This window comes from Miniopterus natalensis, chromosome X, assembly GCF_054644295.1.
Source record: "Miniopterus natalensis isolate mMinNat1 chromosome X, mMinNat1.hap1, whole genome shotgun sequence".
Lineage (NCBI taxonomy): Eukaryota > Metazoa > Chordata > Mammalia > Chiroptera > Miniopteridae > Miniopterus > Miniopterus natalensis.
This window is the reverse complement of record NC_142103.1, coordinates 103,867,374-103,891,932: the sequence shown is the minus strand read 5'-3', so window position 1 is coordinate 103,891,932 and position 24,559 is coordinate 103,867,374. Positions and strand designations below refer to the sequence as shown.

At 60.5% G+C, this 24,559-nt stretch overlaps 1 protein-coding gene across 3 annotated transcripts in view; it reads left to right on the top strand.

Moving 5' to 3' along the window:
- The window catches only part of SHROOM2 (shroom family member 2), a 102,601-nt gene that overhangs the window by 69,673 nt on the left and 8,369 nt on the right, over positions 1-24,559 (top strand). For 2 of the 3 annotated variants that reach the window (XM_016207580.2, XM_087829416.1), the window contains one exon: positions 23,030-23,782. The exons of the other annotated variant lie outside the window; for it this stretch is intronic. In XM_016207580.2, the coding sequence (XP_016063066.2) occupies positions 23,030-23,782 (753 nt within the window). The remainder of the gene's footprint in view (positions 1-23,029; positions 23,783-24,559) is intronic. 3 annotated transcript variants of the gene reach the window in all.

Below are 24,559 nucleotides of genomic sequence, written 5' to 3'. Positions count from 1 at the left end.
TGTAATATTTCGAGATGCCCTGGCATTCCATTTTGTGGCTTGGGGCGGGGGTCCCACCTCTTTAACTACCTTAGTGCAAGGCGGGGTGTGGGGCCTGGATGGCTGGCTGTTTGGCTGGCTGGCTGGCTGGCTGGCAGGCAGACAAGGGGTCAGGGAGGTGATGGGGCTTGAAATGCTGGTTCTGCTCTGAAGCACCCACTGAACCTGGAGCAGAGTTTCTCTGGGGACGTCGCAGGAGGGACAAGGCCAGGGCCCATGCAGTGAAGCGCCCTAGGTGGCCCTGCGGCACCTATTAACCCCCAGGCCTGGGAAATCACTGCTGAGGTGCAGTTTCCCTCCTTGGCCACAAGAGGGCGACGGCTGCCAGGAAAACGTGTCCCATCAGGCTTCCTGGTCAATAGGTCACAGGCCTGAGGGGCACCAGTTCAGCCCGCGCTACCCTTGTCAGGGCCTCTGGCAGCTCAGAGCTTGTCTCCTGAAGGGAAAACAACTCTTGCCTCGAGTGGGCCTCAGCCAGGGGCCCATTTCATCCCTCGGTTGGGGTTGCAGGAGGCAGTGTACTGGCAAAGGTGTGGCCGGCAAAGTTGTCAGTTTGGTGGTGTTGGGCCAGGAGTTTCAGCTGCGGCACAGATGAACGTGCGTGCGTTCCTGTAGGTGCATAAATGCACGCGTACGTGTGTAACGTGCAAGGCAGAAGTGGGTTATGGGTATCAAACGGGCTAAGTGTCCTGGGCTTCAGTGCAAGGTGCCCTGTCTGGGACACGGGAGGAGTACAGGCTGGGCAGCAGGTCTGTGTCCCTGAGTGGATATGGCCTCCGGGGGGCCAGGGGGGCAATCCTGGGCTTTGCTCCCACAGGCGAGTTCTACCCCGGAGCCCTCGGGGGTCTCCCAGCGCGCCCTGTCCAAGGCACCCGGCAGACAGAAGTCCTTGCTCGTGATCACATCATCGTGAGTCTGGAGACCCAAACACACAGAGACTTGAGCAGCCAGTTGTGGCTGATCTTACCATCCGTTGCTGCGAGGTGGTGGGTGAATGTGAAACAGCGGGTGCCCGGTGCATTGATGGGGGTCGGTGGATGCTGGAGTTGAAGGTTTTTAGAGGGAGGAGAGGAAACCGTTGCGTGTCCCTGGAGTGTGAAGGGAAAGGCCAGGGAGTCGTGTGTGAGCGGTTACGAGTTGGGTTTTAGTTTCTGCACAGGCCCAAGGCCTGAACTGAAGGGGCTCCTGGAGCCTTCCCCCCTCAAGGAGGCCACGGGACCCGGGGCTGCCCTTCTCGGACCGCGTTGTCATGGGCCGGGTGTGACTGCCCTTCTTTAATTCGAAGCCACAGGGCTGCTTGGCGGTGTGCTCTCTAAGCCACTCACCGTCGTTCCGTGCTCTGTGGGTAGCTTCTGGTGTGTCTCATGTGTGCCTAGCCCGTGTCTGAAAACTAACTTCCCAGGACGGTTTGGCATTTTCTTAAGCTCTTCCACACGGCTGCCTTGTGTCAGCTGGTTTCCAAGTGGATGCACCTTCCTCGGCCTCCTGGAGGGAGAAAACGAACCTGTCCTCTCTCAGGGTCCCCATGGGCCTGGGACGGGGCCCTGTCTCTGTGCTTGCCATGGGCATGATTGGGGGTGGGTGGGGGTTGGAGACACGCCTAGCTGACAGGGGACCTGGGGAGGAACTGAGTGTGATGTGTGGGTTCTGCTCTGAAACGTCTGCCGAACCTGGAGGGACGTTTCTCTTGAGGACTTGGGAGTGGCCCTGGACTCGGGCAGTGCAGTGCCCTAGATGGGGCTGGACAGCTGTGAGTCCCAGGCCAGGGAGCAATGTCCTGGGGGGCAGTACTGGCCCTTGGCCACAAGGGGGCGGGGCTTCCAGGAGCATGTGTGCTGGCCTTCTGGCTGGGTAATAGGTGACAGGTGGGCCGGGCCCCTGTGGCCTGTGGCCCGGCTTTCTGCTTTGGCCGCCTGGGTCGGGCCTCCTTTGACAGTTCGGGGCTGGTCTTATGAATGGAAGACAACTCTGGCCTTGACTGGGAGTGAGGGAAACGGTTGTGAATCGTCCCGAGTTAGGTTCACTGGGGACGACCTGTCCTCTCTGAAGGACCCAGGGGCGCCTGGGCTCTTGGGTAATATTTCCGGATGCGCAGGCTTTCCATTTTGTGGCTCGGGGGTGTCCCACAACTGTACCTACCTTAGTGTAAGGCGGGGCGTGAGGCCTGGCTACCTGGCTGGCTGGCTGGCTGGCTGGCTGACAGACAAGGGGTCAGGGAGGTGATTGAGCTTCATATGCTGGTTCTGCTCTGAAGCTCCCAGTGAACCTGGAGGAGCACTTTCTCCTGGGGACATCGCAGGAGGGGCAAAGCCAACACCCTTGCAGCGAAGGGCCCTTGGTCGGCCTGGGGCACCTGTTCACCCCCTGGCCTGGGAAATCTCGGCTCGGGTGCAGTTTCCGACGCTGGCCACAAGACGGAGTCAGCTGCCAGGAAAATGCTTCCCATCAGGCTTGCTGGTCAATAGGTCACAGGCCTCAGGGGCACCAGTTCTGCCCGCGCTGCACTTGTCAGGGACTCTGGCAGCTCAGAGCTTGTCTCCTGAAGGGAAAACAACTCTTGCCTCGAGTGGGCCTCAGGAAGGGCCCATTTCATCCCTCGGTTGGGGTTGCAGGAGGCAGCGTGTTGGCCATGGTGTGGCCCAGTGGCCTCTTGTAAATTTGGTGATGTTAGGCCACGAAGTTGAGCTTCAGCAGAGATGACCGGGCGTGCGTTCCTGTAGGTGGGTATGTGCAGGGGTACGTGTGTGACATCGAAGGCAGAAGGGGGTTATGGTATCGAAAGGGTTAAGTGCCCTTGGCTTCTACACAGGGTGTCCTTTCTGGGACACAGGAGGAGCCCGGACTGGGCAGCAGGTCTGTATGTCTGAGTGGATATTGCCTTTGGGGCGCGCAGGAGGCAGGGCGTGGGCTGTGCTCCCACAGACGAGTTCTACCCGAAAACCTGCGTGGGTCTACCAGCCCCCCTTTTCCGAGGCACCCTACAGACAGAAGTCCTTGATCGTGATCACATCAACGTGAGTGCGGATACCCAAAGGCCCCGAGACTTGAGCAGCCAGTTGTGGCTGATGTTACTGTCCATTGCTACGAGGTGGTGGGTGTTTGTCAAAGACCGGGTGCCGGTAGCGTTGATGGGGATCGGGGAAAGCTGGGGTTGGTGGTTTTTCGTAGGCGGAAGGCAACCGTTGCAGTGTCCCTGGAATGTGAAGCGAAAGGCCCGGGAGTCGTTTGTGAGCGGTCACGAATTCGGTTTTAGTTTCTGAACAGGCACAAGTCCTGAACGGAAACTTCCGCCGAGCCTGGAGGGTCATTCCTCCTGAGGACTTGTTCGGGGCCCTGGACTGGGGCAGTGCAGTGCCCTAGATGGGGCTGGACAGCTGAGTCCCAGGCCAGGGAGCAGTGTCCTGGGGTGCAGTACTGGCGCTTGGCCACAAGGGGGCGTGTCTTCCAGGAGCATGTGTGCTGGCCTTCTGGCTGGGTAAGAGGTGACGGGTGGGCCGGGGCCCCAGTGGCGCGTGGTCCCGCTGTATGTTTTGGCCGCCAGGGTCGGGGCCTCCTCTGACAGCTTGGGGCTGGCCTTATCAACGGAAGAGAACTCTGGCCTTGACTGGCAGTCAGGCAACCGATTCTGAATCACCCGAGTTAGGTTTCACTGGGAACGAACCTGTCCTCTTTAAAGGACCCAGGGGCGCTTCAGCTCTTGTGTAATATTTCCAGGTGCCCAGGCATTCCATTTTGTGGCTTGGGGCGGGGGTCCCACATCTGTACCTACTTTAGTGTAAGGCGGGGTATGGGGCCGGGCTGGCTGGCTTTCTGTCCGTGTGTCTGACAAACAAGGGGTCCGGGAGATGATTGGGCTTGAAATGCTGGTTCTGCTCTGAAGCACCCACTGAACCTGGAGGAGCAATTTCTCTGGTGATGCCGCAGGAGGGACAAGGCCAGGGCCCTTGCAGCACAGTGCCCTAGGTAGGCCTGGGGCACCTGTTAACCCCCAGGCCTGGGAAATCACGGCTGGGGTGCAGTCTCCCACCTTGGCCACAAGAGGGCGACGGCTGCCAGGAAATAACGTCCCTTCAGGCTTGCTGGTCAATAGGTCACAGGCCTGAGGGGCACCAGTTCTCCCCGCGCTGCCCTTGTCAGGGCCTTTGGCAGTTCAGAGCTTGTCTCCTGAAGGGAAAACAACTCTTGCCTCGAGTGGGAGTCAGCCATGGGCCCATTTCACCCCTTGGTTGGGTTTGGGGAGGCAGCGTGCCGGCAAAGGTGTCAGTTTGGTGGTGTCGGGCCATGAGATTCAGCTGTGGCACAGATGAACGTGCGTGCGTTCCTGTAGGCGCGTAAATGCAGGGGTACGTGTGTAACGTGGAAGGCAGAAGTGGGTTATCGCTATCCAAGGGCTGAGTGCCCTGGGTTCTGCCCAGGGTGCCCCGTCTGGGACACGGGAGGAGCCGAGGCTGGGCAGCAGGTCTGTGTCCCTGAGTGGATATGTCCTCCCCGGGCGGGGGGGCGGGCGTGGGCTTTGCTCCCACAGGCGAGTTCCACCTCAGTGCCAGCGTGGGTCTCCAAGGCCACCTGTCCAAGGCACCCTGCAGACAGAAGTCCTTCGTCATGATCCCATCAAACGAGAGTGGATACCCAAAGGCACCGAGACTTGACCAGCCAGTTGTGGCTGATCTTACCATCCGTTGCTGCGAGGTGGTGGGTGAATGTGAAACAGCGGGTGCCCGGTGCATTGATGGGGGTCGGTGGATGCTGGAGTTGAAGGTTTTCAGAGGGAGGAGAGGAAACCGTTGCGTGTCCCTGGAGTGTGAAGGGAAAGGCCGGGGAATGGGGTTTGTGAGCGGTTACGAGTTCGGTTTCAGTTTCTGAACAGGCACAAGGCCTGAACTGAAGGGGGTCCCGGATCCTTCCCCCCTCGAGATGGCCAAGGGGTCTGGGGGTTGCCCCTATCAGACCGTGTTGTCAGGGGCCCGGTGTGACTGCCCTTCTTTAATTTGCAGCCACACGGCTGCTTTGGTGTGTGCTCTGTAAGCCACTCACCGCCGTTCCGGGCTGTGTGGGTAGCTTTCGGTGTGTCTCATGCGAGACTAGCCCGTGTCCGAAACGTAACTTCCCAGGCGGGTTGGTATTTTATTACGCTATTCCACAGGGCTCCCTTGTGTCAGCTGGTTTCCAACTGGATGCAGCATCCAGGGCCGCCTGGAACGAGAAAACGAACCTGTCCTCTCTCAGTGTCCCCCTTTGGCCTGGGACGGGTCCCCTGTCTGTGCTTGCCATCCGGCATGGTTGGGGGTGGGTGTCGGGTGGAGACACCCCTAGCTGACAAGGGGCCTGGGGAGGAACTGAGTGTGATGTGTGGGTTCTGCTCTGAAGCGTCTGCCAAGCCTGGAGGTTCGTTTCTCCTGAAGACTTGGGCGGGGCCCTGGACTGGGGCAGTGCAGTGCCCTAGATGGGGCTGGACAGCTGAGTCCCAGGCCAGGGAGTTGTGTCCTGGGGGGCAGTACTGGCGCTTGGCCACAAGGGGGCGGGTCTTCCAGGAGCATGTGTGCTGGCCTTCTGGCTGGGTAAGAGGTGACAGGTGGGCCGGGCCCCAGTGGCCCGAGGCCCGGCTTTCTCCTTTGACAGCTCGGGGCTGGCCTTATGAACGGAACAGAACTCTGGCCTTGACTGGGAGTCAGGCAAAATATTCTGAGTCGTCCCGAGTTAGGTTTCACTGGGGACAAACCTGTCCTCTCTGAAGGATCCAGGGGCGCCTGGGCTCTTGTGTAATATTTCGAGATGCCCTGGCATTCCATTTTGTGGTTTGGGGCGGGGGTCCCACCTCTTTAACTACCTTAGTGCAAGGCGGGGTGTGGGGCCTGGATGGCTGGCTGTTTGGCCGGCTGGCTGGCTGGCTGGCTGGCAGGCAGACAAGGGGTCAGGGAGGTGATGGGGCTTGAAATGCTGGTTCTGCTCTGAAGCACTCACTGAACCTGGAGCAGAGATTCTCTGGGGACGTCGCAGGAGGGACAAGGCCAGGGCCCTTGCAACGCAGCACCCTGGGAGTGCTCGGGACACCCCTTAACCCCCTGGCCTGGGAAATCACACCTGGGGTGCAGTTTCCCAGCATGGCCACAAGAGGGCGACGGCTGCCAGGAAAACGTGTCCCATCTGCTTCCTGGTCAATGGGTCACAGGCCTGAGGGGCACCAGTTCTCCCTGCGCTGCCCTTGTCAGGGCCTCTGGCAGCTCAGAGCTTGTCTCCTGAAGGGAAAACAACTCTTGCCTCGAGTGGGCCTCAGGAAGGGCCCATTGCATCCCTCGGTTGGGGTTGCAGGAGGCAGCGTGCCGGCGAAGCTGTGGCCCGCAAAGGTGTGAATTTGCTGGTGTTGGGCCACGAGGTTCAGCTGCGGCAGAGATGAACTCGCGTGCGTTCCTGTAGGTGCATAAATGCACGTGTACGTGTGTAACGTGCAAGGCAGAAGTGGGTTATGGGTATGGAAATGGCTAAGTGCCCTGGGTTCTGCCCAGGGTATCCCGTCTGGGGCACGGAAGGAGCCCAGGCTGGACAGCAGTTCCGTTTCTCTGAGTGGATATGGCCTCGGCAGGGCAGGGGGCGGGTGTGGGCTTTGCTCCCACAGGCGAGTTCTACCCTGGAGCCCTCGGGGGTCTCCCAGCGCGCCCTGTCCAAGGCATCCTGCAGACAGAAGTCCTTGCTCATGATCACATCATCGTGAGTCTGGAGACCCAAACACACAGAGACTTGAGCAGCCAGTTGTGGCTGATCTTACCGTCCGTTGCTGCGAGGTGGTGGGTGAATGTGAAACAGCGGGTGCCCAGTGCATTGATGGGGGTCGGTGGATGCTGGAGTTGAAGGTTTTTAGAGGGAGGAGAGGCAACCGTTGCGTGTCCCTGGAGTGTGAAGGGAAAGGCCAGGGAGTCGTGTGTGAGCGGTTACGAGTTGGGTTTTAGTTTCTGCACAGGCCCAAGGCCTGAACTGAAGGGGCTCCTGGAGCCTTCCCCCCTCAAGGAGGCCACGGGACCCGGGGCTGCCCTTCTCGGACCGCGTTGTCATGGGCCGGGTGTGACTGCCCTTCTTTAATTCGAAGCCACAGGGCTGCTTGGCGGTGTGCTCTCTAAGCCACTCACCGTCGTTCCGTGCTGTGTGGGTAGCTTCTGGTGTGTCTCATGTGTGCCTAGCCCGTGTCCGAAAACTAACTTCCCAGGAGGGTTTGGCGTTTTCTTAAGCTCTTCCACACGGCTGCCTTGTGTCGGCTGGTTTCCAAGTGGGTGCAGCTTCCTCGGCCTCTAGAGGGAAAACAAACGAGCCTGTCCTCTCTCAGGATAACCCTGGGGCCTGGACGGGGCCCCGTCTCTGTGCTTGCCATGGGCATGATTGGGGGTGGGTGGGGGGTGGAGACACACCTAGCTGACAGGGGATTTGGGGAGGAACTGAGTGTGGTGTGTGGGTTCTGCTCTGAAGTCTCCACCTAGCCTGGAGGGACGTTCCTCCTGATGACTTGGGCAAGGCACTGGACTCGGGCAGTGCAGTGCCCTAGATGGGGCTGGACAGCTGTGAGTCCCAGGCCAGGGAGCAATGTCCTGGGGGGCAGTACTGGCCCTTGGCCACAAGGGGGCGGGGCTTCCAGGAGCATGTGTGCTGGCCTTCTGGCTGGGTAAGAGGTGACAGGTGGCCTGGGCCCCTGTGGCCTGTGCTCGGCTTTCTGCTTTGGCCGCCCAGGTCGGGGACTCCTTTGACACGTCGGGGCTGGCCTTATCAACGGAAGAGAATTCTGGCCTTGACTTGGAGTGAGGGAAACGATTCTGAATCGTCCCGAGTTAGGTTTCACTGGGGACAAACCTGTCCTCTCAGAAGGACCCAGGGGCGCCTGAGCTCTTCTGTAATATTTCCAGATGCCCAGGCATTCCATTTTGTGGCCTGGGGCGGGGGTCCCACATCTGTTCCTACCTTAGTGCAAGGCGGGCCGTGGGGCCTGGCTGGCTGGCTGGCTGGCTGACAAAGGCACAAGGGGTCAGGGAGGTGATTGGGCTTGAAATGGTGGTTCTGCTCTGAAGCACCCGCTGAACCTGGAGGAGCACTTTCTCCTGGGGACATCGCAGGAGGGACAAGGCCAGGGCCCTTGCAGTGAAGCGCCCTAGGTGGGCCTGGGGCACCTGTTAACCCCCTGGCCTGGGAAATCACGCCTGGGGTGCAGTTTCCCGCCTTGGCCACAAGAGGGCGACGGCTGCCAGGAAATCGTTTCCCCTGGAGCTTGCTGGTCAATAGGTCACAGGCCTGAGGGGCACCAGTTCTCCCCGCGCTGCCCTTGTCAGGGCCGCTGGCAGCTCAGAGCTTGTCTCCTGAAGGGAAAACAACTCTTGCCTCGAGTGGGCCTCAGGAAGGGCCCATTTCATCCCTCGGTTGGGGTTGCAGGAGGCAGCGTGCCGGCGAAGGTGTGGCCGGCGAAGGTGTGGCCAGCTGGCTTCTTGTCAGTTTGGTGGTGTTAGGCCAGGAGGTTGAGCTGCGGCACAGATGAACGGGAGTGGGTTCCTGTAGGCGTGTAAATGCACACGTACGTGTTGACATGGAAGGCAGAAATGGGTTATGGTTATCCAAAGGGCTACGTGCCCTGGGCTTTTGCACAGGGTGTCCCGTCTGGGACACGGGAGGAGCCCAGGCACAGGAGCAGGTCTGTGTCCCTGAGTGGATATGGCCTCCGGGGGGTGTGGGGGGTGGGGGTGCGGTTTGCTCCCACAGGTGAGTTCCACCTCAGTGCCAGCGTGGGTCTCCCAGGTCACCCTGTCCAAGGCACCCTACAGACAGAAATCCTTGCTCGTGATCACATCAAATGTGAGTCTGGATACCCAAAGGCCCTGAGACTTGAGCAGCAAGTTGTGCCAGATGTTACCGTCTGTTGCTGCGACGTGGTGGGTGTTTGTGAAACAGCAGCTCCCCGGTGCATTGATGGGGGTCAGTGGATGCCGCAGTTGAAGGTTTTTAGAGGGAGGAGAGGAGACCGTTGCAGTGTCGCTGGACTGTGAAGGGAAAGGCCGGGGAGTCGTTTGTGAGCAGTTACAAGTTCGGTTTTAGTTTCTGAACAGTCCCAAGGCCTGAACAGAAGGGGGTCCCGGAGCCTTCCCCCCTCAAGCAGGCCACGGGAGCCAGAGGCTGCCGCTCTTGGACTGTGTTGTCTGGGGCCCGGTGTGACTGCCCTTCTTTAATCCGCAGCCACACGGCTGCTTGGCCATGTGCTCTCTAAGCCACTCACCGCTGTGCTCGGGCCGTTTGATAAGCCTCCGGTGTGTCTCATGGGTGCCTGGCCCGTGTCGGAAACCTAACTTCCCAGGAGGGTTTGGCGTTTTCTTAAGCTCTTCCACGGGGCTCCCTTGTGTTAGCTTTTTTCTAAATGGATGCGCCTTCCTCCGCCTCCTGGAGGGAGAAAACGGACCTGTCCTCTCTCAGGGTCCCCGTGGGACCTGGGACAGGGCCCCGTCTCTGTGCTTGCCATCCAGCATGGTTGGGGAGGTGGGGGGTGGAGACACACCTAGCTCACAAGGGGCCTGGGGAGGAGCTGAGTGTGGTGTGTGGGTTCTGCTCTGAAGCGTCCGCGGAGCCTGGAAGTACGTTTCTCCTGAGGACTTGGAGGGGCCCTGGACTCGGGCAGTGCAGTGTCCTATACGGCGCTGGACAGCTGAGAGTCCCAGGCCAGGGAGCATTATCCTGGGGTGCAGTACTGGCCCTTGGCCACAATGGGGCGGGGCTTCCAGGAGCATGTGTGCTGGCCTTCTGGCTGGGTAAGAGGTGACAGCTGGCCCGGCTTCCTGCTTTCGCCGCCCGAATCGCGGCCTCCTTTGACAGGTCGGGCCTGGCCCTATCAACGGAAGAGAATTCTGGCCTTGACTGGGAGTTAGGAAAACGTTTGTGAATCGTCCCGAGTTCGGTTACACTGGGAACAAACCTGTCCTCTCGGAAGGACCCAGGGTCGCCAGAGCTCTCTGTAATATTTCTAGGTCCCAGGCATTCCATTTTGTGGCTTGGGGGGGAGGTCCCACATCTGTAACTACCTTAGTGCAAGGCAGGCCATCTGGCCTGGCTGGCTGGCTGGCTGGCTGACAGACAAGGGGTCAGGGAGGTGATTGGGCTTGAAATGGTGGTTCTGCTCTGAAGCACCCAGTGAACCTGGAGGAGCAATTTCTCTGGGGACGTCGCAGGAGGGAGAAGGCCAGGGCCCTTGCAGCCCAGTGCCCTGGGAGTGCCCGGGACACTTGTTAACCCCCAGGCCTGGGAAATCATGGCTGGGGTGCAGTCTCCCACCTTGGCCACAAGAGGGCGACGGCTGTCAGGAAATCACGTCCCTTCAGGCTTGCTGGTCAATAGGTCACAGGCCTGAGGGGCACCAGTTCTCCCCGCGCTGCCCTTGTCAGGGCCTTTGGCAGTTCAGAGCTTGTCTCCTGAAGGGAAAACAACTCTTGCCTCGAGTGGGAGTCAGCCATGGGCCCATTTCACCCCTTGGTTGGGTTTGGGGAGGCAGCGTGCCGGCAAAGGTGTCAGTTTGGTGGTGTCGGGCCATGAGATTCAGCTGTGGCACAGATGAACGTGCGTGCGTTCCTGTAGGCGCGTAAATGCAGGGGTACGTGTGTAACGTGGAAGGCAGAAGTGGGTTATGGCTATCCAAGGGCTGAGTGCCCTGGGTTCTGCCCAGGGTGCCCCGTCTGGGACACGGGAGGAGCCGAGGCTGGGCAGCAGGTCTGTGTCCCTGAGTGGATATGTCCTCCCCGGGCGGGGGGGCGGGCGTGGGCTTTGCTCCCACAGGCGAGTTCCACCTCAGTGCCAGCGTGGGTCTCCAAGGCCACCTGTCCAAGGCACCCTGCAGACAGAAGTCCTTCGTCATGATCCCATCAAACGAGAGTGGATACCCAAAGGCACCGAGACTTGACCAGCCAGTTGTGGCTGATCTTACCGTCCGTTGCTGCGAGGTGGTGGGTGAATGTGAAACAGCGGGTGCCCGGTGCATTGATGGGGGTCGGTGGATGCTGGAGTTGAAGGTTTTTAGAGGGAGGAGAGGAAACCGTTGCGTGTCCCTGGAGTGTGAAGGGAAAGGCCGGGGAATGGGGTTTGTGAGCGGTTACGAGTTCGGTTTCAGTTTCTGAACAGGCACAAGGCCTGAACTGAAGGGGGTCCCGGATCCTTCCCCCCTCGAGATGGCCAAGGGGTCTGGGGGTTGCCCCTATCAGACCGTGTTGTCAGGGGCCCGGTGTGACTGCCCTTCTTTAATTTGCAGCCACACGGCTGCTTTGGTGTGTGCTCTGTAAGCCACTCACCGCCGTTCCGGGCTGTGTGGGTAGCTTTCGGTGTGTCTCATGCGAGACTAGCCCGTGTCCGAAACGTAACTTCCCAGGCGGGTTGGTATTTTATTACGCTATTCCACAGGGCTCCCTTGTGTCAGCTGGTTTCCAACTGGATGCAGCATCCAGGGCCGCCTGGAACGAGAAAACGAACCTGTCCTCTCTCAGTGTCCCCCTTTGGCCTGGGACGGGTCCCCTGTCTGTGCTTGCCATCCGGCATGGTTGGGGGTGGGTGTCGGGTGGAGACACCCCTAGCTGACAAGGGGCCTGGGGAGGAACTGAGTGTGATGTGTGGGTTCTGCTCTGAAGCGTCTGCCAAGCCTGGAGGTTCGTTTCTCCTGAAGACTTGGGCGGGGCCCTGGACTGGGGCAGTGCAGTGCCCTAGATGGGGCTGGACAGCTGAGTCCCAGGCCAGGGAGTTGTGTCCTGGGGGGCAGTACTGGCGCTTGGCCACAAGGGGGCGGGTCTTCCAGGAGCATGTGTGCTGGCCTTCTGGCTGGGTAAGAGGTGACAGGTGGGCCGGGCCCCAGTGGCCCGAGGCCCGGCTTTCTCCTTTGACAGCTCGGGGCTGGCCTTATGAACGGAACAGAACTCTGGCCTTGACTGGGAGTCAGGCAAAATATTCTGAGTCGTCCCGAGTTAGGTTTCACTGGGGACAAACCTGTCCTCTCTGAAGGATCCAGGGGCGCCTGGGCTCTTGTGTAATATTTCGAGATGCCCTGGCATTCCATTTTGTGGTTTGGGGCGGGGGTCCCACCTCTTTAACTACCTTAGTGCAAGGCGGGGTGTGGGGCCTGGATGGCTGGCTGTTTGGCCGGCTGGCTGGCTGGCTGGCTGGCAGGCAGACAAGGGGTCAGGGAGGTGATGGGGCTTGAAATGCTGGTTCTGCTCTGAAGCACTCACTGAACCTGGAGCAGAGATTCTCTGGGGACGTCGCAGGAGGGACAAGGCCAGGGCCCTTGCAACGCAGCACCCTGGGAGTGCTCGGGACACCCCTTAACCCCCTGGCCTGGGAAATCACACCTGGGGTGCAGTTTCCCAGCATGGCCACAAGAGGGCGACGGCTGCCAGGAAAACGTGTCCCATCTGCTTCCTGGTCAATGGGTCACAGGCCTGAGGGGCACCAGTTCTCCCTGCGCTGCCCTTGTCAGGGCCTCTGGCAGCTCAGAGCTTGTCTCCTGAAGGGAAAACAACTCTTGCCTCGAGTGGGCCTCAGGAAGGGCCCATTGCATCCCTCGGTTGGGGTTGCAGGAGGCAGCGTGCCGGCGAAGCTGTGGCCCGCAAAGGTGTGAATTTGCTGGTGTTGGGCCACGAGGTTCAGCTGCGGCAGAGATGAACTCGCGTGCGTTCCTGTAGGTGCATAAATGCACGTGTACGTGTGTAACGTGCAAGGCAGAAGTGGGTTATGGGTATGGAAATGGCTAAGTGCCCTGGGTTCTGCCCAGGGTATCCCGTCTGGGGCACGGAAGGAGCCCAGGCTGGACAGCAGTTCCGTTTCTCTGAGTGGATATGGCCTCGGCAGGGCAGGGGGCGGGTGTGGGCTTTGCTCCCACAGGCGAGTTCTACCCTGGAGCCCTCGGGGGTCTCCCAGCGCGCCCTGTCCAAGGCATCCTGCAGACAGAAGTCCTTGCTCATGATCACATCATCGTGAGTCTGGAGACCCAAACACACAGAGACTTGAGCAGCCAGTTGTGGCTGATCTTACCGTCCGTTGCTGCGAGGTGGTGGGTGAATGTGAAACAGCGGGTGCCCAGTGCATTGATGGGGGTCGGTGGATGCTGGAGTTGAAGGTTTTTAGAGGGAGGAGAGGCAACCGTTGCGTGTCCCTGGAGTGTGAAGGGAAAGGCCAGGGAGTCGTGTGTGAGCGGTTACGAGTTGGGTTTTAGTTTCTGCACAGGCCCAAGGCCTGAACTGAAGGGGCTCCTGGAGCCTTCCCCCCTCAAGGAGGCCACGGGACCCGGGGCTGCCCTTCTCGGACCGCGTTGTCATGGGCCGGGTGTGACTGCCCTTCTTTAATTCGAAGCCACAGGGCTGCTTGGCGGTGTGCTCTCTAAGCCACTCACCGTCGTTCCGTGCTGTGTGGGTAGCTTCTGGTGTGTCTCATGTGTGCCTAGCCCGTGTCCGAAAACTAACTTCCCAGGAGGGTTTGGCGTTTTCTTAAGCTCTTCCACACGGCTGCCTTGTGTCGGCTGGTTTCCAAGTGGGTGCAGCTTCCTCGGCCTCTAGAGGGAAAACAAACGAGCCTGTCCTCTCTCAGGATAACCCTGGGGCCTGGACGGGGCCCCGTCTCTGTGCTTGCCATGGGCATGATTGGGGGTGGGTGGGGGGTGGAGACACACCTAGCTGACAGGGGATTTGGGGAGGAACTGAGTGTGGTGTGTGGGTTCTGCTCTGAAGTCTCCACCTAGCCTGGAGGGACGTTCCTCCTGATGACTTGGGCAAGGCACTGGACTCGGGCAGTGCAGTGCCCTAGATGGGGCTGGACAGCTGTGAGTCCCAGGCCAGGGAGCAATGTCCTGGGGGGCAGTACTGGCCCTTGGCCACAAGGGGGCGGGGCTTCCAGGAGCATGTGTGCTGGCCTTCTGGCTGGGTAAGAGGTGACAGGTGGCCTGGGCCCCTGTGGCCTGTGCTCGGCTTTCTGCTTTGGCCGCCCAGGTCGGGGACTCCTTTGACACGTCGGGGCTGGCCTTATCAACGGAAGAGAATTCTGGCCTTGACTTGGAGTGAGGGAAACGATTCTGAATCGTCCCGAGTTAGGTTTCACTGGGGACAAACCTGTCCTCTCAGAAGGACCCAGGGGCGCCTGAGCTCTTCTGTAATATTTCCAGATGCCCAGGCATTCCATTTTGTGGCCTGGGGCGGGGGTCCCACATCTGTTCCTACCTTAGTGCAAGGCGGGCCGTGGGGCCTGGCTGGCTGGCTGGCTGGCTGACAAAGGCACAAGGGGTCAGGGAGGTGATTGGGCTTGAAATGGTGGTTCTGCTCTGAAGCACCCGCTGAACCTGGAGGAGCACTTTCTCCTGGGGACATCGCAGGAGGGACAAGGCCAGGGCCCTTGCAGTGAAGCGCCCTAGGTGGGCCTGGGGCACCTGTTAACCCCCTGGCCTGGGAAATCACGCCTGGGGTGCAGTTTCCCGCCTTGGCCACAAGAGGGCGACGGCTGCCAGGAAATCGTTTCCCCTGGAGCTTGCTGGTCAATAGGTCACAGGCCTGAGGGGCACCAGTTCTCCCCGCGCTGCCCTTGTCAGGGCCGCTGGCAGCTCAGAGCTTGTCTCCTGAAGGGAAAACAACTCTTGCCTCGAGTGGGCCTCAGGAAGGGCCCATTTCATCCCTCGGTTGGGGTTGCAGGAGGCAGCGTGCCGGCGAAGGTGTGGCCGGCGAAGGTGTGGCCAGCTGGCTTCTTGTCAGTTTGGTGGTGTTAGGCCAGGAGGTTGAGCTGCGGCACAGATGAACGGGAGTGGGTTCCTGTAGGCGTGTAAATGCACACGTACGTGTTGACATGGAAGGCAGAAATGGGTTATGGTTATCCAAAGGGCTACGTGCCCTGGGCTTTTGCACAGGGTGTCCCGTCTGGGACACGGGAGGAGCCCAGGCACAGGAGCAGGTCTGTGTCCCTGAGTGGATATGGCCTCCGGGGGGTGTGGGGGGTGGGGGTGCGGTTTGCTCCCACAGGTGAGTTCCACCTCAGTGCCAGCGTGGGTCTCCCAGGTCACCCTGTCCAAGGCACCCTACAGACAGAAATCCTTGCTCGTGATCACATCAAATGTGAGTCTGGATACCCAAAGGCCCTGAGACTTGAGCAGCAAGTTGTGCCAGATGTTACCGTCTGTTGCTGCGACGTGGTGGGTGTTTGTGAAACAGCAGCTCCCCGGTGCATTGATGGGGGTCAGTGGATGCCGCAGTTGAAGGTTTTTAGAGGGAGGAGAGGAGACCGTTGCAGTGTCGCTGGACTGTGAAGGGAAAGGCCGGGGAGTCGTTTGTGAGCAGTTACAAGTTCGGTTTTAGTTTCTGAACAGTCCCAAGGCCTGAACAGAAGGGGGTCCCGGAGCCTTCCCCCCTCAAGCAGGCCACGGGAGCCAGAGGCTGCCGCTCTTGGACTGTGTTGTCTGGGGCCCGGTGTGACTGCCCTTCTTTAATCCGCAGCCACACGGCTGCTTGGCCATGTGCTCTCTAAGCCACTCACCGCTGTGCTCGGGCCGTTTGATAAGCCTCCGGTGTGTCTCATGGGTGCCTGGCCCGTGTCGGAAACCTAACTTCCCAGGAGGGTTTGGCGTTTTCTTAAGCTCTTCCACGGGGCTCCCTTGTGTTAGCTTTTTTCTAAATGGATGCGCCTTCCTCCGCCTCCTGGAGGGAGAAAACGGACCTGTCCTCTCTCAGGGTCCCCGTGGGACCTGGGACAGGGCCCCGTCTCTGTGCTTGCCATCCAGCATGGTTGGGGAGGTGGGGGGTGGAGACACACCTAGCTCACAAGGGGCCTGGGGAGGAGCTGAGTGTGGTGTGTGGGTTCTGCTCTGAAGCGTCCGCGGAGCCTGGAAGTACGTTTCTCCTGAGGACTTGGAGGGGCCCTGGACTCGGGCAGTGCAGTGTCCTATACGGCGCTGGACAGCTGAGAGTCCCAGGCCAGGGAGCATTATCCTGGGGTGCAGTACTGGCCCTTGGCCACAATGGGGCGGGGCTTCCAGGAGCATGTGTGCTGGCCTTCTGGCTGGGTAAGAGGTGACAGCTGGCCCGGCTTCCTGCTTTCGCCGCCCGAATCGCGGCCTCCTTTGACAGGTCGGGCCTGGCCCTATCAACGGAAGAGAATTCTGGCCTTGACTGGGAGTTAGGAAAACGTTTGTGAATCGTCCCGAGTTCGGTTACACTGGGAACAAACCTGTCCTCTCGGAAGGACCCAGGGTCGCCAGAGCTCTCTGTAATATTTCTAGGTCCCAGGCATTCCATTTTGTGGCTTGGGGGGGAGGTCCCACATCTGTAACTACCTTAGTGCAAGGCAGGCCATCTGGCCTGGCTGGCTGGCTGGCTGGCTGACAGACAAGGGGTCAGGGAGGTGATTGGGCTTGAAATGGTGGTTCTGCTCTGAAGCACCCAGTGAACCTGGAGGAGCAATTTCTCTGGGGACGTCGCAGGAGGGAGAAGGCCAGGGCCCTTGCAGCCCAGTGCCCTGGGAGTGCCCGGGACACTTGTTAACCCCCAGGCCTGGGAAATCATGGCTGGGGTGCAGTCTCCCACCTTGGCCACAAGAGGGCGACGGCTGTCAGGAAATCACGTCCCTTCAGGCTTGCTGGTCAATAGGTCACAGGCCTGAGGGGCACCAGTTCTCCCCGCGCTGCCCTTGTCAGGGCCTTTGGCAGTTCAGAGCTTGTCTCCTGAAGGGAAAACAACTCTTGCCTCGAGTGGGAGTCAGCCATGGGCCCATTTCACCCCTTGGTTGGGTTTGGGGAGGCAGCGTGCCGGCAAAGGTGTCAGTTTGGTGGTGTCGGGCCATGAGATTCAGCTGTGGCACAGATGAACGTGCGTGCGTTCCTGTAGGCGCGTAAATGCAGGGGTACGTGTGTAACGTGGAAGGCAGAAGTGGGTTATGGCTATCCAAGGGCTGAGTGCCCTGGGTTCTGCCCAGGGTGCCCCGTCTGGGACACGGGAGGAGCCGAGGCTGGGCAGCAGGTCTGTGTCCCTGAGTGGATATGTCCTCCCCGGGCGGGGGGGCGGGCGTGGGCTTTGCTCCCACAGGCGAGTTCCACCTCAGTGCCAGCGTGGGTCTCCAAGGCCACCTGTCCAAGGCACCCTGCAGACAGAAGTCCTTCGTCATGATCCCATCAAACGAGAGTGGATACCCAAAGGCACCGAGACTTGACCAGCCAGTTGTGGCTGATCTTACCGTCCGTTGCTGCGAGGTGGTGGGTGAATGTGAAACAGCGGGTGCCCGGTGCATTGATGGGGGTCGGTGGATGCTGGAGTTGAAGGTTTTTAGAGGGAGGAGAGGAAACCGTTGCGTGTCCCTGGAGTGTGAAGGGAAAGGCCGGGGAATGGGGTTTGTGAGCGGTTACGAGTTCGGTTTCAGTTTCTGAACAGGCCCAAGGCCTGAACTGAAGGGGGTCCCGGATCCTTCCCCCCTCGAGATGGCCACGGGGTCCGGGGGTTGCCCCTATCAGACCGTGTTGTCAGGGGCCCGGTGTGACTGCCCTTCTTTAATTTGCAGCCACACGGCTGCTTTGGTGTGTGCTCTGTAAGCCACTCACCGCCGTTCCGGGCTGTGTGGGTAGCTTTCGGTGTGTCTCATGCGAGACTAGCCCGTGTCCGAAATGTAACTTCCCAGGCGGGTTGGTATTTTATTACGCTATTCCACAGGGCTCCATTGTGTCAGCTGGTTTCCAACTGGATGCAGCATCCAGGGCCGCCTGGAACGAGAAAACGAACCTGTCCTCTCTCAGTGTCCCCCTGTGGCCTGGGACGGGTCCCCTGTCTGTGCTTGCCATCCAGCATGGTTGGGGGTGGGTGTCGGGTGGAGACACCCCTAGCTGACAAGGGGCCTGGGGAGGAACTGAGTGTGATGTGTGGGTTCTGCTCTGAAGCGTCTGCCAAGCCTGGAGGTTCGTTTCTCCTGAAGACTTGGGCGGGGCCCTGGACTGGGGCAGTGCAGTGCCCTAGATGGGGCTGGACAGCTGAGTCCCAGGCCAGGGAGTTGTGTCCTAGGGTGCAGTACTGGCGCTTGGCCACAAGGGGGCGGGGCTTCCAGGAGCATGTGTGCTGGCCTTCTGGCTGGGTAATAGGTGACGGGTGGGCCGGGGCCCCGGTGACGCGTGGTCCCGCTGTATGTTTTGGCCGCCAGGGTCGGGGCCTCCTCTGACAGCTTGGGGCTGGCCTTAAAACGGAAGAGAACTCTGGCCTTGACTGGGAGTCAGGCAACCGATTCTGAATCGTCCCGAGTTAGGTTTCACTGGGAACGAACCTGTCCTCTCTAAAGGACCCAGGGCGCCTGAGCTCTTGTGTAATATTTCCAGATGCCCAGGCATTCCATTTTGTGGCTTGGGGCGCGGGTCCCACATCTGTACCTACTTTAGTGTAAGGCGGGGTATGGGGCCGGGCTGGCTAGCTTGCTGTCTGTGTGTCTGACAAACGAGGGGTCAGGGAGATGATTGGGCTTGAAATGCTGGTTCTGCTCTGAAGCACCCAGTGAACCTGGAGGAGCAATTTCTCTGGGGACGTCGCAGGAGGGAGAAGGCCAGGGCCCTTGCAGCCCAGTGCCCTGGGAGTGCCCGGGACACTTGTTAACCCCCAGGCCTGGGAAATCACACCTGGGGTGCAGTTTCCCTCCTTGCCCACTACAGGGCTATGGCTGCCAGGAAATCATGTCCCTTCAGGCTTTCTGGTCAACGGGTCAGAGGCCTGAGGGGCACCAGTTCTCCCTGTGCTGCCCTTGTCAGGGCCTCTGGCAGCTCAGACTTGTCTCCTGAAGGGAAAACAACTCTTGCCTCGAGTGAGCCTCAGCCAGGGGCCCATTTCATCCCTCGGTTGGGGTTGCAGGAGGCAGCGTGTCAGCGAAGGTGTGGCCAGCAAAGGTGTCTGTTTGTTGGTGTTGGGCCACAAGATTCAGCTGCAACACAGATGAACAGGCGTGTGTTCCTGTAAGCGGGTAAATGCACGCGTGTGTGTGTAACATGCAAGGGAGAAGTGGGTTATGGGTATCGAAAGGGCTAAGTGCCCTGTGCCTCTGCCTAGGGTGCCCCGCCTGGGACGCGGGAGGAGCCCAGGCTGGGCAGCAGGTCCGTGTCCCTGAGTGCATATGGCCTCTGGGGGGCGGAGGGGCGACCATGGGCTTTGCTCCCACAGACGAGTTCTATCCCGGTGCCCCGGGGGTCTCCCAACGCAGCCTTTCCAAGGCACCCTGCAGAGAAAAGTCCTTCCTCGTGATCACACCATCGTGAGTCTGGAGACCCAAACACACAGAGACTTGAGCAGCCAGTTGTGGCTGATCTTACCATCCGTTGCTGCGAGGTGGTGGGTGAATGTGAAACAGCGGGTGCCTGGTGTATTGATGGTGTCAGTGGATGCTGGAGTTGAAGGTTTTTAGAGGGACGAGAGGAAACCGTTGCGTGTCCCTGGAGTGTGAAGGGAAAGGCCTGGGAGTCGTTTGTGAGCGGTTACAAGTTCCGTTTAAGTTTCGAAACAGGCCCAAGGCCTGAACTGAAGGGGGTCCCGGAGCCTTCCCCCCTCAAGCAGGCCACGGGAGCCAGAGGCTGCCGCTCTTGGACTGTGTTGTCTGGGGCCCGGTGTGACTGCCCTTCTTTAATTCGAAGCCACACGGCTGCTTGGCTGTGTGCTCTCTAAGCCACTCACCGCCGTTCCGGGCTCTGTGAGTAGCTTCTGGTGTGTCTCATGTGTGCCTAGCCCGTGTCGGAAACCTAACTTCCCAGGCGGGGTTGAGGTTTTCTTAAGCTCTTCCACACGGCTGCCTTGTGTCAGCTGGATTCCAAGTGGATGCAGCATCCCGGGCCTCCTGGAGGGAGAAAACGAACCTGTCCTCTCAGAGTCCCATGCGCCTGGGACGGGGCCCTGTCTCTGTGCTTGCCATGGGCATGATTGGGGGTGGGTGGGGGTTGGAGACACGCCTAGCTGACAGGGGACCTGGGGAGGAACTGAGTGTGATGTGTGGGTTCTGCTCTGAAACGTCTGCCGAGCCGGGAGGGACGTTTCTCCTGAGGACTTGGGCGGGGCCCTGGACTCGGGCAGTGCAGTGCCCTAGATGGAGCTGGACAGCTGTGAGGCCCAGGCCAGGGAGCAGTGTCCTGGGGGGCAGTACTGGCCCTTGGCCACAAGGGGGCGGGGCTTCCAGGAGCATGTGTGCTGGCCTTCTGGCTGGGTAAGAGGTGACAGGTGGGCCGGGCCCCTGTGGCCTGTGGCCCGGCTTTCTGCTTTGGCCGCCGGCGTCGGGGCCTCCTTTGACAGCTTGGGGCTGGCCTTATCAACGGAAGAGAACTGAGGACTTGACTGGGAGTGAGGCAAACGATTCTGAATCGTCCCAAGTTAGGTTTCACTGGGGACGAACCTGTCCTCTCTGAAGGACCCAGGGGCGCCTGGGCTCTTGGGTAATATTTCCAGATGCCAGGCTTTCCCTTTTGTGGTGGGGGGGGGTCCCATATCTGTACCTACCTTAGTGGAAGGCGGGGCGTGAGGCCTGGCTGGCTGGCTGGCTGACAGACAAGGGGTCAGGGAGGTGATTGGGCTTGATATGCTGGTTCTGCTCTGAAGCTCCCAGTGAACCTGGAGGAGCACTTTCTCCTGGGGACGTCGAAGCAAGGGCAAGGCCAACGCACTGGCAGCCCAGAGCCCTAGGTGGGCCTGGAGCACCAGTTAGTCAGCAGACTGGGAAATCACGGCTGGGGTGCATTTTCCCACCGTGGCCACAAGAGGGCGACAGCTGCCAGGAAAATGCTTCCCATCCGGCTTCCTGGTCAATAGGTCAGAGACCTGAGGGGCACCAGTTCTCCCCGCGCTGCCCTTGTCAGGGCCTCTGGCAGCTCAGACTTGTCTCCTGAAGGGAAAACAACTCTTGCCTCGAGTGGGCCTCAGCCAGGGGCCCATTTCATCCCTTCGCTGGGGTTGCAGGAGGCAGCGTGAGGGCCAAGGTGTGGCCTGCTGGCCTTTTGTCAGTTTGGTGGTGTTAGGCCAAGAGGTTGAGCTGCAACACAGATGAACATGCATGCTTTTGTGTACGCGTATAAATGCACGCGTACGTTTGTTGCATGGAAGGCAGAAGTGGGTTATTGGTAATGAAAGGGCTAAGTACCCTGCGATTCTGCACAGGGTGCCCCGACTAGGACACGGGAGGAGCCCAGACTGTGCAGCAGGTCTGTGTCTCTGAGTGGATTAGGCCTCCGTGGGGCTGGCCCGGGGTGTGGGGGCCGCCGTGGGATTTGCTCCCACAGGCGAGTTCCACCTCAGTCCCAGCGTGGGCCTCTCAGCGCGGCCTGTCCGAGGCACCCTGCAGACAGAAGTCCTTGCTCGTGATCACATCATCGTGAGTCTGGATAGCCAAAGGCCCCGAGACTTGAACAGCCAGTTGTGGCTGATCTTACCGTCCGTTCCTGGGAGGTGGTGGGTGTTTTTGAAACAGCGGTTCCCGGTGCATTGATGGGGGTCGGTGGATGCTGGAGTTGAAAGTTTTTAGAGGGACGAGAGGAAACCGTTCCTGTGTCCCTGGAGTGTGAAGGGAAAGGGTGGGGATTCGTTTTTGAGCGGTTACGAATTCTGTTTCAGTTTCTGAACAGGCCCAAGGCCTGAACTGAAGGGGGTCCCGGAGCCTTCCCCCCTCGAGTAGGCCATGGGGGCTGCCCCTCTCAGACCGTGTTGTCTGGGGCCCGGTGTGACTGCCCTTCTTTAATTCGCAGCCACACGGCTGCTTGGCTGTGTGATCTCTAAGCCACTCACCGCCATTCTGGGCTGTGTGGGTTGCCGTCGGTGTGTCTCATGCGTGCCTAGCCTGTTTCCGAAACCTAACTTCCCAGGCGGGGTTGGCGTTTTCTTAAGCTCTTCCACAGGGCTGCCTTTTGTCAGCTGGTTTCCAACTGGATGCATCATCCAGGGACGCCTGTAGGGAGAAAACGAACCTGTCCACTTTCAGGTTCCCTGTGCGGCCTGGGCCGGTTCCCCGTCTCTGTGCTTGCCATCGGCATGATTGGGGGTCGGTGGGGGGTGGAGATACACCTACCTGACAGGGGGCCTAGGGAGGAACTGAGTGTGATGTGTGGGTTCTGCTCTGAAGCATCTGCCAAGCCTGGAGGGACGTTTCTCTTGAGGACTTGGGAGGGGCCCTCGACTCCGGCAGTGCAGTGTCCTATAAGGCGCTGGACAGCTGTGAGTCCCAGGAGCATGTGTGCTGGCCTTCTGGCTGGGTAAGAGGTGACAGGTGGGCAGGGAGCCCTGTGGCCCGTGGCCCGGCTTTCTGCTTTGGCCGCCAGGGTAGGGGCCTTCTTTGACAGCTCGGGGCTGTCTTTATTGACTGAAGAGAACTCTTGCCTTGACTGGAAGTCATGCAAACATTTGTGAATCGTCCCGACTTAGGTTTCACTGGGGACAAACCTGTCCTCTCGGAAGGACCTAGGGGCGCCTGAGCTCTTGTGTAATATTTCCAGATGCTCAGGCATTCCATTTTGTGGCTTGGGGCGGGGGTCCCACATCTGTACCTACCTTAGTGCAAGGCGGGGCATGGGGCCTTGCTAGCTGGGTGGCTGGCTGGCTGACAGAAAGACAAGGGGTCAGGGAGGTGATTCCGCTTGAAATGCTGGTTCTGCTCTGAAGCACCCAGTGAACCTGGAGGAGCACTTTCTCCTGGGGACGTCGCAGGAGGGACAAGGCCAGGGCCCATGCAGCGCAGCGCCCTAGGTGGGCCTGGGGCACCTGTTAACCCCCAGGCCTGGGAAATCGTGGCTGGGGTGCAGTTTCCCGCCCTGGCCACAGGAGGGCGACGGCTGCCAGGAAAACGTGTCCCATGGGGCTTGCTGGTAAATAGGTCAGAGTTCTGATGGGCCCCCAGAATTGCGATGGGGTCAGGGGTAGAAAAATACCTGTGGATTTAAGTCAAAGTGACTTGAGGAGAGCAGCAAGATCTGGGTCTGGTCTCCTTCGGGAAAATGTCCCTGGAGTCAGTTGGTCATATATGTTTGTTCTTCCTCTAGACAAGCAGATGCCCAGTGTCCGGCAGACAGTCCTCGAGCGCAGTTGGACTTGCAGCACCTCGCCCACGTGTCTGAACTGTTTCACGCCCCGGAAACTGGAGAGGTGCCCCAGGAGGGCCGTGGCAGAGCGTGTACCCTACCTCAGGATTATAGATACTCAGAGGCGCACACGCCTATAGACCCACTGCCGCCAGTGTGCCCAGGATCACCAGCCCAGAGCGGCCTCTTGGCCCAGCCCGCTCGGGGGCAGGACCCTCGGTCTGTGAATGCCACTCTGTTCGCCAAGAGACCTGCCCCGCAGAGGCCGCCACCACCCAAGCGAGAGCCCAGGCATTTTAGGGGATCAGCCAGTGCCACCCCCACGGGCACACCCGCGGCTACACACCTGGGTGCACCTGTGGGTACATATGTGACCAATCACCTGGGTTCGCCTGGCAGGCCGCTTCCCCAGCCGTCTCCCGCAGCCCTGGAGGTGTGCGTGGATCGCCTGTCCCTGTCCCGCAGCCCCTGTGCCTTGGCGGAGAAGCTTACTGGTGCGCAGCCCACAGACGGCCCGGAGGCCCCCGGGGAGCACGGCAGGCAGCATGTAGATGAGCCCCCAGCTTGTCCTACGCGGGAAGCACTGCTCCCTTCCACGTTCCGGCCCCAGCAGACATCCGCAATGGAGACCTCTCGCTCCCCTTCTCCTCAGTTCGCCCCCCAGAAGCTCACGGACAAACCTCCGCTGCTCATCCAGGAGGACAGTTCAACACGGTATGGGTCGGGACGGTGGCCTCGCGCATTCTCCCTCTTCCACTAGCTCCCTTCGGCGCACAGGAGGTTTTCGGTGTGTCCCCTGAGAGCGGTGCGGCGACCCCCGCCCCAAACCTCCCCTGCACCTCGTGCTGCCGTCTCCCTGCGCTGTGCTTACTCTCTCTGCTCCGCGTCCTCCCTGCGCGGCGTGTCTCCCCGGCGACGTGCGTCCTCCCCGCGCGGCGTGTCTCCCCGGCGACGTGCGTCCTCCCCGCGCGGCGTGTCTCCCCGGCGACGTGCGTCCTCCCCGCGCGGCGTGTCCCCCGGCGTCGTGCGTCACCCCCGCGCGACGTGTGTTCTCCTCGCGCGGCCTGTCTCCCGGCGACGTGCGTCATCCCCGCGCGGCGTTTCTCCCCGGCGGCGTGCGTCCTCCCCGGCGTCGTGCGTCACCCCCGCGCGACGTGTGTTCTCCTCGCGCGGCCTGTCTCCCGGCGACGTGCGTCATCTCCGCGCGGCGTTTCTCCCCGGCGGCGTGCGTCCTCCCCCGGCGGTGCGTCCTGCCTGCGCAGCGTGTCTCCCCGGCGGCGTGCGTCCTCCCCGCGCAGTGTCTCCCCCCCGGCGGCGTGCGTCCTCCCCGGGCGGTGCGTCCTGCCTGCGCAGCGTGTCTCCCCGGCGGCGTGCGTCCTCCCCACGCAGTGTCTCCCCCCGGCGGCGTGCGTCCTCCCCGCGCAGCGTGTCTCCCCGGCGGCGTGCGTCCTCCCCGCGCAGTGTCTCCCCCCGGCGGCGTGCGTCCTCCCC